Source organism: Vicia villosa, unplaced genomic scaffold (genome assembly GCF_029867415.1).
Source record: "Vicia villosa cultivar HV-30 ecotype Madison, WI unplaced genomic scaffold, Vvil1.0 ctg.001700F_1_1, whole genome shotgun sequence".
Lineage (NCBI taxonomy): Eukaryota > Viridiplantae > Streptophyta > Magnoliopsida > Fabales > Fabaceae > Vicia > Vicia villosa.
The window spans coordinates 106,903-119,336 of NW_026705702.1; the positions used below are offsets into that span (position 1 = coordinate 106,903).

At 31.9% G+C, this 12,434-nt stretch overlaps 1 protein-coding gene across 1 annotated transcript; it reads left to right on the forward strand.

Moving 5' to 3' along the window:
* The first annotated feature begins 3,468 nt into the window (after nt 1-3,468).
* LOC131636345 (uncharacterized) lies at nt 3,469-11,901 on the forward strand. Its single transcript, XM_058906963.1, has 19 exons — nt 3,469-3,593; nt 3,760-3,823; nt 4,243-4,265; nt 4,395-4,579; nt 5,220-5,339; nt 5,444-5,495; nt 6,165-6,244; nt 6,480-6,581; nt 7,035-7,089; nt 7,484-7,577; nt 8,833-9,025; nt 9,451-9,610; nt 9,711-9,748; nt 9,858-9,927; nt 10,009-10,074; nt 10,169-10,194; nt 10,343-11,204; nt 11,324-11,379; nt 11,475-11,901. The coding sequence occupies exons 2-19, from the start codon at nt 3,782-3,784 to the stop codon at nt 11,681-11,683; spliced, it is 2,433 nt and encodes an 810-aa protein (XP_058762946.1). The 5' UTR covers nt 3,469-3,593; nt 3,760-3,781; the 3' UTR covers nt 11,684-11,901.
* Nucleotides 11,902-12,434: the final 533 nt, after the last annotated feature.

Genomic DNA, 12,434 nt, shown 5'->3' on the forward strand with positions numbered 1-12,434 from the left:
ACTATACGGTTTTTATTAAGTAGCATTAAATTATCAATATTAGTCTCAGAATCAATACTTGCAACAATTCTATTTCAATATTAACCGTCATGGTATGTCCTACAAAATCAACTTCCATTTGATTCTCGACTTTGTATTGATAATTTTCATTGCTGAAAAAGATCTTTCAATAATGGTTATAGATACTGAGAGAGTCGTGACAAGGTGGACCAATCTATTAATTAAATAGTAAATTTTCTTCTTTTCAGTTGCAACCAAAGATGAACATAAGTCTTGAATAGTTGATAAATTATTCAAACTCGATATTTGACGAGCGACAATAATAAATGTCAAAGTTGAAATTGCAAATTAATCATTTCTTGGTCATTGAAGTCCATATGATATATTTTTTTACAACTAGAGTACATATAATATCAAATTTAAAAGCCTTAATTACCTTAGGAACCAAACACAACTTAGAGTTAATAAATAATTCGCTTGCTTACTAAGTCTACTATTTAACTCTTGTAATTGTTTGTCAATGGTAGTAAAAAATATTTCAACTTTAAAATAATGCCTAATGATTATGTGGCTATCTTCAAAACAAGAACACTCAAATCTTGTAGTTGAATGAACATCATAAAAATCAAGAATCTCAATTCATATTTTTTACATAAATACTTCACATAAGTAAACAATTTATTCCAATCATTTTTTCTCAATTCTTGAATTAGAGCTTTTGTTGTATAAACCAAATGCATAACATTAACTACATCCTAAGATTATTGTTGCAAAACTTTACAAAGGATATCTGTGATCCCCATAATTTCTTTCATTAGATACAATATTAATATAAAATCAAATGTCTTCAAGTAATTGTAAGCACTATTAGCATTTCCACATGAAGCAAAACTTAGTCCTTATTTTAAAAAATGTCTTGAAATAGTACAAGTTGCTTAGATTCGGTGGTACGAAAACCTTCTTTGCGGATGATTGCATTGAGCAAGTGATGTCAACAGTTTGACGTCAGTTGGTCGATGAATCTTAGAATTCTTGTTGGCTATATTTTTCAATGTTATTAGGGTTGGATAAATGCCATTGTCTATAAACCTTACGAGTTTCTTAGAGGTGGAGATTGGCAAGGGATCATCGGTACCCATTAGATGGATCCAATGGTTTATAAGCATTGTTTCCCAAGTAGGTAGATTACTCTAATTTATTGTATCGAAATGGATTGTGTTTTGGCCTAGACTAGAGTATTAGGCTCCTTGAGTCAAGGCTGACGAAACATGGTCTGATTGGTTCTAAAGCCCTCATTTGGAAAACATATCTTGATGTCATAGTCCTTCTTAATAAGCATGGCAACGAGGTGGGGCAGGGGCGGATTTAAGCATTACCAGCCCCCGCCCCAAAACCTAGTCGGAGGTAACAATTTACCCCACGCCTCCGCCCCAGTAAGAAACAGTTTCCCCCGTCCGCCTTCGCCCCCATCCGCATAAATCATATATTTTTTAAATCTTTTTTCATAGTAATAAAAATTAATAATTAGACTAAATATTTGATCATTTTAAGAATAATTTTAATACTTGGCCATTTTTATTAAATTTATATTGAAAAATAATAATAATTATAATAAATTTGATATTTTAAAATTAAGAAAGGTTAATGGACAATAAAATTATAAAAAATAAAAATAAAAAATTAATTTTTATAGGCAGAGAATGAGGTTCATGCAAATGTTTTGTTAGATTTCAATAAAAATAAGTTATCAAATTATAGAATTAGATAAATTTGAGATCACATTATTTTCCTCCATATTTTTACCTACTTTTCTTTAATTTATTATATGGGCTTTTGCCCATATATATATATATATATATATATATATATATATATATATATATATATATATATATATATATATATATATATATTAGAAATACGAATAAACGGATACTTATATTAGTATTTATATATCTATAGTATACAAATAAGGGTACAAATGTTACTACCCATGCTGAGCTCGGGTACGGAAATTTTGCTTTTTACCCACGAACTAGTAATATACCCGTGCTTCTGCACGGATAAAAATTATTTAGTAGTGTAAAATTATATTACAAATTAAGAGTTATGTTTATGTATGTTTTTAGAATCTAATTGATTGTGTCCCGTAACACCTCATAAAGTATTTCATTCACATTTTCAACATTAAAGACAAGTGCAAATGAGTAATAACTCAACACCTACTAAATAACAAATTATCTTGAGAGTAAGAATGATTCGGTTATTCAATCATATTATAATGAAAAGATTGGAATACATATTATTATTTAAAATATTTCATCATTGAAAGGGTCAATTTATGTATATATTTTTGTCTAGGTCTAATTGTGTCTAGTGTTACTTTATCAAGTGCAAATTAACATTTATACATGTTTTGTTGCTTGGATCTAACTTGTTGTATCCATAACATTAAAGACAAGTGCAAAATTATAATGAGTAAGATATAATATGATTTTGAAATAGATATTGTAAAAATCATAACAAAGCTAAATAATGATCTTATGTAGCAATGGATATATATATATATATATATATATATATATATATATATATATATAGAATTGTTATTATTTTTGTATTTATATAGAATTGTTAATTAAAATAAAAAAGGTATCGTGTTGATAGTGCCCCGTAATAAAAATTAAAATTTTGACATTTGAAAAAAAAAATTGTCTCAAATAAAGACAATTGTTAATTAAAATAAAATAGTTATTTTACTGATAATGCCCCGTGAAAAAAATAAAAATTTTGACAATTGAAAATAAAAATTTTGTGTCTCAAATAAAAAAGGAATTTTGCTGATAGTGGCCCGTTAGTAAAGTAAAAATTTTGATATTTGAAAATAATTTTTTTAATAATTATGAATATTTTTTAATAATCATAAAATAATTATATTTTCGGTTGAGTAAACTTTGACGTGTTTCTCTTATTTTATTAAAAAAAGATTCAATTTATTAATTTATTTATGTTTAAAAAAATAAAAAGAAAAAAAATTGAGGGAGAAAAAATTAAAATGAAAGTGAAAATATTGGAAAGAGAGAGAAATGCAAAAGTGAAACATGTGAAGTGAAGAGAGACAAAGAAAAATCCAATGGTCAATAATACACATGGCGGTTGGACATTTGTTTGAAAAGTTAGAATATTAGCTTGATTATGAAAAGACAAAGCAACCCTTTTGGCTTTGTAAATTTTGAATGAGTGAAGGATATTTTGGGTATAATAGTGGCATCTTTCATTAATAGCTAGACTAGATAGTAGAAGACTAGATAGTAGATAGAAGTAGATTTGAATTTAATTTAATTTAAATTTGAATTTAATTTTAAATGATTCTTTAGTATTTTATTTATTATACAGTATATAAGAATATTTTCAAAAAAAAAAAATACAGTATATAGGAAGGTTGAGCCTCTTCCCGCGGTGCCACCAGCTAAAACAATTCAGTTTTAACCACAGCAACGGCTTCTTCAGCATATCAATTTCAATTTTCAACGCGCATCTTCTATTCACTAAGCCCCGAAACAGAACGTTCAATTCTCAATTCACCATTTCAGGTTTCTTCTTCATCTTCCTTTTCTCCATTTCCTCCATGATTGCAGATTCTCTCATGCGTTCGCTTGATGATGATTTCATCGGTTCCTCCAACCACACTTTTTTCAATTGAATTTCGAAATGCGTTTGTTTGGAGATTTAATTTTCGTCGATTCGTTGCGCGTTTAGGTTTTGAATCGCATTCCACACGATGTTGCAATGGATGGGAGGATCAAGGCGGAAAGTTAACGCTGTGAGTTTATTTTTCCTTTTCGGAGAAATTTGAATTATCTTTGGTGCTTACTTAATTACTTTAACATGATTTCATCCTAATGTTATATACTGCAAAATTAGAAAAGAAGAAAAAACATAATCTGAATATTGTTTGAATGATTAACAGTGTTCTATGCCAATTATTTGCATTGAAATGATGATAAGTAAGACTTGGATTTATCCAGAAGATTATATAATTATTTTATTTTCTTAGCACAAATTGTGAACGTGATTTTCATGGTTTGCTATTAGTAGAAGAGATATTTGGTTTGTAATGTCTTTTTGAATTGCAACATGTTGTAACCGAGGACTTGACACGATGCTTGTTTTTCCTTTGCTATCCAATCATATTATCTATCGGGTGCATATCGTCACTTGAACTGAGATGGGAAATTTCAGTCAAGGATGTCTACGCAGAAGAGGTAAAATACATAGATGTTAATTGTACTTATATTAGTAGAGCCTTGTTGGTTGAGACTTGAAAGACTTATTCTTCTGAGATTTTTTGGTTGTTTGCTCATGCATTTTATACAAATACTTATTTCTACCAGGCAGAAGCAATATTTTGAGCAAAGGAGGCGTCAACAACAAAATGTTCAGATGAAGGGGTTAGATAACCATGCTGAAAGTTCAGTTATGGATGGAGAAATCCACAAAGAGCATCAGTCTCTGGACATTCGTAATTTGCTAAATTTATCAAAAAATGCCCAGGAATGCAATTATGTCGATCATAATGGTAAGTGGCTAATATTCTTTCTGCATAGCAGTTGTGTTGCTTCTTTATAGTGTTGCAAAGTGAGACTTGTTTGTTGGTTTAAACATACTATTATTTTTATGTGACATATATTGATCAGTTAACCAGTTTCCCAAATCCCAATATTGTTCTGTTTGGACCATACATGAAACATGGACGACATCAGCTAGTGGAGGGTTATTAGAAGTTGACAGCTGCGTTAAATATCACCCAAACCTATTAAGGATTGGCCTTGTTTGCTTACAAAAGAGAGATGGTTTTGTATCATGAGATTTTTGCGAAAATAAAACATGTCTGCATTGTATTATCCACTCACTTTCTTTCTCCTGATTTTCATGTTTTACTAACTAACTAAGATGGGAATGATTTCATTATATTGAAAAATGGATGCCAATATGGGTTGATAAGTCATTACATTAGGCTCAGTAAATTGAGACTCTGATCCGATAGATTTCTGTAGAGATAGCCATGTGATATGGCGGGGAAAAAGATTTATTAGGATTCCTATCCAAATTATGTTTCTAAGTGCTTTCTTGTTTCTACTGTTTTGATGACTTCGTGCTTCTTTTTTGTTTATGTTCAGTTTACTAAAATTATCAATTTCCCCAAAATTGTATAATAGTGAAAGGGAGGGACGAAGGAGACGTCTTTTCTGCGATGCCAGGAAGTGTCTCAAGAAATCAGCTAAGAATATCCGCCAAAGAGGAGACTACTGTAAATGCTTGCAGATTTGAAGAAGAAAGTATGAGCTCTAGTACATTTGCTTCTGCTGTGTAAACTGCCAAGTTTTAATGTTTCCATTTAAATGCAATTTGGAACTGAGATATGTAGCATATGGTGAATTAGTTACAGAAGCAGGAGCACGTTTATGCGGCCAGATTAAAACTTCACCAAAAAAGTAAGTGAATACTTTTATATGTTACTGTTATTGAGCCTTAAAATTTATATGACCAAAGAGAATGATTGCATTGTTTTCTTGTTTCTTCTAACTAATTGTTCTACTTAGTTAGGCATCTGTGGCAAATAAACAGATAAAAGGTGTTCTCACTTCTCAATTAATCTAGAAGCATATGTCAAATATATGTTTATTCACTTGTTGTTTGAATGGCTTTAGATGACTGCACTATGCCTTTTTCTTTCCTTATATGGGTGTGTGGTATTTGGATTGGTGAAGTTGGGATTTTTAAGACTTCATTAGTTGCTTTGGTGTCTTTGGCTCGGGAAATTTTAGAACTACCAAACTAATTTAAATATAAACCAAGTGATAGAATTTGAGGAGTGTCACTCTTTATAAACTCATCTTAGAGCTTTTCTCTAGTCAATGTGGGAATTGGATTTTTGCCCAATAGATCCTAACTTTCAATTGGTTTGTTTTGGTTCTTGCACCCCATTATTTCCTCTGCAGATCTCTCCTTTTCTTCTCTTCTTTTCTTTGGGGGTGGCAGAATGAGACAGAAATACCAGGGGATTGGTCTAAATGGATTGGCTTGGTTATTTTTAAGCTATCCTTCAACCACCATGAATTTGATCTTGCGATTCACCGTATTGATATTTTATCGCATGACAGGGTTTTATCAAGTGCTCCTGATCAACAGAGTACTGCTTTTGATGGACCACCAAGCCATCGGAAGACAGCAACTGATCCATGTAAGTAGCATACTATTGATATTCCACAAGGGTATGCTGATACTTCCACAAGTGTATGCTGCCGGTACTATGGTGTTTCTTGTCACAGTAAAGTTTAGATCATCTCAAAGATTTTTTGGTTGAGGCCATAATACTAGAAATTCTTTAACATCTAACTTTTCTTTTTATTTTTTATCACCCTATCCATCATCCTCCAAACCTTTTCCTCTCACCTATTATTTTTCGTTGTTCAAAGACCCAGAGTTATCTGTCATTGATTTGCTTTGTGATGATGAGCTTAATCCCACTGTGGAAAAGTCTCCAACCTGTGAAGATCATGTTTCTTTTTCACTTCAAGGTAAGTCATGCTTTTGACTCATTTTACTCCCTCATGTTTCATATTGCATTATTCATAGGATCACTGAGCTTATTTTATTCCCTCATGTTATATACTCATCAGCAGAATGTATGAAATATATGGATAGATAAAGCTAAACTGCTAGTGATGGTGATTAAATTTGTGATGTTCAAATTTAGCAACAAAACCAAAAGTCGTATCCGTTTCTTGTTCAGAAATTGGATATCATATTATCTTTGAAACAGTCAATTTTGGTCTTTGTCGCTCAAATTAAGTATGTTTTTCACAATTTAATATTTTCAACATATATCTTCTCTTACATGTATTATTTCTTAGATGACTGCATGATGTGCTTTAACATTCAGATAAAGTGAACTTTATTTATGTCACTGTTTATCCAATTGTTACTTACTGACATTTTTTTTTCATACAACATCAACAAAATCCTTTTAGGTTTGGGTAAAGTTGGAACAGAGACACCAGTTCATTCACCGCAACAAATGACTAGGTAACTAAATTGATAATCTTTAAGATAGATCACTTGTTAATTCCTGCTTTCTGTAAGTCTATTCTGCAAATAATAGATATTTTTAACATTCCTAGTGGGTGATTAAGGAAACTACTTGTGAAATTGCTATGAGGTATTAACTTTAGCTAGTGTTACTTTAAACAGTGCCATATACTACTTGTGAATGACTTGGACTATCATTCCTCTAGTTTCATAAAAACAGCCTCCACTTTTAAGATGTTGGTCTTGAATATAAAATTGAAATTCTCTGAGGTTGAAACAAAAGTAAACAACACAACAGAAGCGGGTTTGTAACGTTGTTGTAAAGTTCACAGGCTGCTAGCCAAGATAAACAGAATCTTTTTTAACATGTTTTGGAATTGGTGGTTGGCAGAAATCCATATAGAAACTCTCCATTTCTGAAGGATGGAAGGAAGAAAAAGTTAAAGAATCGTAGCCACGTGTTGGATGACATTGAACTTGAAGTGGTAAAGAAAATGCTTTTTGTATTATACATATGTTTTACTTTGCTTAATAATTTTATCTGCAGGTTCTGAAGCTATATGTTAGTTTTCATGCCATACCTAAACTACTATAAATATTCCATTTATGATTTTGTGCCTGAAGAATTTACATCTTTTCTTTTATTAAAATTTAAAATTCTTTCATGATTTTTACATCAGAATAATTTATCTGCTCATCCATAGTATAAAACTATAGTGTAGGTTGATCTCAAAGTTAGTCCACAATCATCAATTATAAAATGAAATGTATTCACAATATTGTAAAACACCTAGGGAGAATCTGATTTAGAAGTATTAGATTTGTATCTATAGGCAGGGCGGGTTGGACTTTCGGTATGTTTAGATAGAGGGTTTTGAATGGTACGAGAGGGAACTTATTTCTTTTAATTAAGAATTACATAGTATGATAGATATAGTAATGATCTATTTTTTTTCTTCTTTTATTTTAAGAAGTTCTTAAATTAAAGAATATATTCATTGCTTTATTTTTATCTTTTACCTTAAGAAATTCTTAAATTAAAGAATATTTGCAAAATTGAAATATTTATCTTGCTTTCATAGCCACCCCCGTAAATTGAGTTTAATGTTTTGTAAGGAAAAGTATCTGTCTCACTTAAGCTTAAGCAGGATGCTGACTTAGTAGTATTGGTAATGGTAATATCATTGAAGATATTAGGCCAAATTACACTTAACACCATGAAGCTTCTCACCTTTTCAATGAGCCCCATTTATTGTATATCACTTAACTCCCTTAATTGAAGTTGAAAAGCAAAAACATCTACTTTTAACTTTGACGTGGGTAAGGTTTAGCAAACATTTTCTCAACTTCCCACTAAAGTTATTATTTGTATTACATATGACTAAAGTTGAAAAATATTGTTTATGGACTCCGTAATGGTGGGAGTTATACACCAGGAAGTTGCCCAAAGTTAATTTTTTTCAGCTTAAACCAGAGTTGAAAAGGTTTAAGTAGCAAAATATAGTTGTGGAGGTTTTTTTTTTTTTTGAAAAGGAGTGATATCTGATTTCATGGAACAAATTGAAATTCCGTGTATGCCGACCTCTACTTAACCTTGTATCTGATTCTTTTATCCTTTGCCACTTTTAGTCCTCTGACTACGTCAAAGTCAGACCTCTTGTGCTCTCTAGTGGTTGAATTGCATCATTATATTCCACCTTTTTAATATTGAAACTATGCAATGTGGCTCATTACTTATAGGATGCAATGATGCAAGATATCGGGGTTTCACCTATCAGTTCAAGTTTCCCATCAAAAAAATTAAATCAAGGTTCAAAAGTTATTGAAGACCACGGGCATTTTTATGACCATGTTGACAAAAATCACCCTTCCATTAGTAAAGAGTTCTTCCACAAGACTGAAAATAATGAAAACAATGAAGACACGTGGAATGGTAATCTAAAGCTTCCTATTTTTTCGTTTCACTATCTTACATCTTAAGACGTAGCAGTAACCTTTATGCATTTGTTGCTTTGCTTATCTAACGTCATCTAACTTATTGGGAATACAGCAACTATATAGTTCTACAACTCCTATCCAGTACAACTGAAATGTTTATAATGCCTCTCCCCAGAAAATAAGGGAAAAAATAAAAGTAGCATTCTTATCTAACTTGTATCAGTTTAATTTCCTGGATTAATGATTCGGTTAAAACCTGCACAATTTGTCTACAATGTATAGCTTTTAAGTACACTTAATTTGTTTAAAGGCTAGGTTTAGCCTAGTTCCATGGTCACAGATTCACTCTTTCCAATTCAAGGCATACCAATTTTTATGGATATTTGAAAGATATTTAACCCCTTAGTGTTATATATATAGCATGTTCTATCTTCCTTGACGAGAAGTTTGACGAAGCGATAAGATATGATACCTCATATGAGAATACTTTTCAAATGAATCGTAAATCTCCTGAACCATTGAAAAGAGTGGCTTTCAAAAGGGAATGTTATGGTTTTGAAGACCTCCTACCGGAGAAATGGTATTTATATATTGTATTTGAGCACTCTGCATATCTTCGCTTGTTCTTACAATGATATTTTTGTCTTAAAGATGGTTGTTTGTTGTTTATGGCTCTGTAGGCCTTCAGCAACAGCAAGGAAAGATTTCAACATGGATGGTACAGCTTGCTTGCTTAAGCTATCATTTTAAATTTGTGTCATTGTTTTCAAAAGTATTCTTTAAACATCAATGGTGTTTATTGCTATGCTCCTTTTCTTTATCTTCAGAGCCATTGGCCTCATTTTCCACAGACCAATTTGATGATGATTTTAACTTCTGTGGTGCTAGTAGGACAAGGTATGAACATTATTCTTAGATGCACACTCTATTGTGGGATGAGCATTTGCTTATGTTTTTATGTGGTACTAAATGTTTTAGATCATATGGGAACAATGCGCAAAATTTATTTCCAGAAGATGTAAGAGACAGTTCGAGCTTGTTGAGGTAAAATCAGAATAATCCTGGGTTTCAAGGTGATTTCATCTGCTTCTTTGTACTGTTACTTGTGTCTGACTGTTATTTTTGAATGATATATCAGCGGAGAGTCAAGCTCAGCCACTGCTGGTATTATATTATCTTCTCTCTCTTTCAGACGCTTGTGCACACACAAACACCAATGCACATTCTTAAGAGTCATATATATGATAAACAGTTCTGTCATAAGACATTGATACCACTACCAGTCTTAGTTGGAATGTCTATTTTTTGTCAGTGAGGGGTGAGTACGTCGTGCATTCGCCGTCAAGACTAGTAACAGGAGAGAACAGAAGAAAACAAAGAAAGCTTTTTGCAAGCCCTAGTCATAAGTGCAGTAGTCACGAAGAGAAGAACAGAAGTCTTCCAAATCCATCAAAGCAAAAACCTTCTCATCACTCAAACTTTATCCTCCAGGAAGAGATTGGTGCACAAAACAGCTGGCAGTTTGAGAAAAGATATGCTTCTGTTGATAGAAGTTCTGTTACCACTTCATTCTATCAAGATTTAGAGACAAACTTTTCAGTCTTTGGCTGCAATACTCGAGCTGAAGATCCTTTCACCGTCTCTACAACCCCTGAATACAGGGCTAGTCCTTCCTTTGGTGGATTTAAAAATGCTGCAAGCATGGCCGATTCTCCTCCTTGCAGTTTCACCTTGGAAAAGTCTGCATTTGACAGTCCAACTCCATTCCCGAGTTTTCATTCCTGGCCAACCGGACCAAGTTTATCTTCAGATTTTCAGTTCAAAGAAATGCCTCAAGACAATGGTGGTTTTCATTGTGAGACTTCATCTACTGATATGTCAGGACAGGGAAGTGCGACCAAAGGAGAAAGACAAATGAAATTGAAAAAAGACAGACACGATTTTTTTGATCAAGAAGATATTTTTATGGGGGAGAATGAAATATCCTGTGAAAAGAAAATGGAAGAAGATGCTCCAACTTCCAATAATGATGCACGAAAAAGTGAATGCACGGATAACACTAATCCTAAGACAACAGAGTGTCATGAAACAGTTTATTCTCCTGTTCATGTGGAGGAGATGTCCTCGTCACTGAAGATACCTGACAAACACGAAAGTCCAGAAGATAACAGAAAGTACGAATATTCTTAAGTCCTATATTTTTTTTCTCATTCTTAGATGCTATGCTGGTGTCAACACTCTTATAATACATATTACATGAGATATATGCTTACGAAATTGAAATTTTCACCAGGAGCAGCTGTGATGCTGAAACAAAAACTCCTCTTAAATGTAAAATTACAAATGAAGGTATGCAGTTCATTGGTCTACAAATCTAATTTCTTGTATATTTTGCTCTTTGATTATTTTCAAAATGTGTCTCCTATTCTTCTTTCTTTATACAGAAAAGAAAGTTAGTCCGCCTGAAGGAAGAAACAAGGTAAACGGAAATCATTTTAATGATCAAATTTGCTTGTCGTCGGGTCAGGTGATGCTTGAAAGCTACGTCTTTCATCTGCGTGTTCAGAAGGTATTGAACGGAGCTTCTACAACATCCAGAAGGAATAACACCTTCCTTGGACCTGGTAGGAATATAATTTCTCATCAGATTTAGGGAAAAAAAAGAACATTCAACATTTTTTACTGCAATGCATTGTTAAACATTTTTCTGACTTTCTCTGGTATGTTTTGGTATAATACTCTGTACAAGTATGCATGTTGATTAAGGTAAAACTTGCATTGAAAAATAGAGTTTCATGGATACATAGTCCGGTGAGAATTCTTCATAATATTGTTATTTGCATATGTATTATTCCCTATTACGTTTATAAATAATTGCAAAATATTGATTTTTTTTATTTATTGAACATGAGTGTAAAAACATACATGCGGGCGCATTTTCTCAAAGAGATTAATTTTAGGGTGTGTTTGTTTGATAAATTAAATTTACAATTTTGGGAATATTATTCTTAGGAATGTTATTGTTGGAAAAATATCCATCCATTTGTTTGACAAGTTATTAAGGTTTTTATGAATATTTTAAAATTTTATTTTATTTATAGTTTTAAATTTTTAAAAATAAATACAAAAATGTTAAAAGTAATCTTTCAAATTATTTTTTATTCCCATAGAAATGTAGAATTTCCACCCATTAACATGGGAATAAATCTTTCAAATTCCATGAGTAAATTTTATTCCAAGAAATAAAAAATACCTAAAAATAATTTTTTAAACCTTCAAACAAACATGGGCATATGAGATTCTCAACCTCACATTCGCGAGAATCCTATTTGAATTCATCAAACAAACACCCCTTTAACGCAAGAATCTTATTTGAATCCATCAAACAAACACCCCTTTAACGC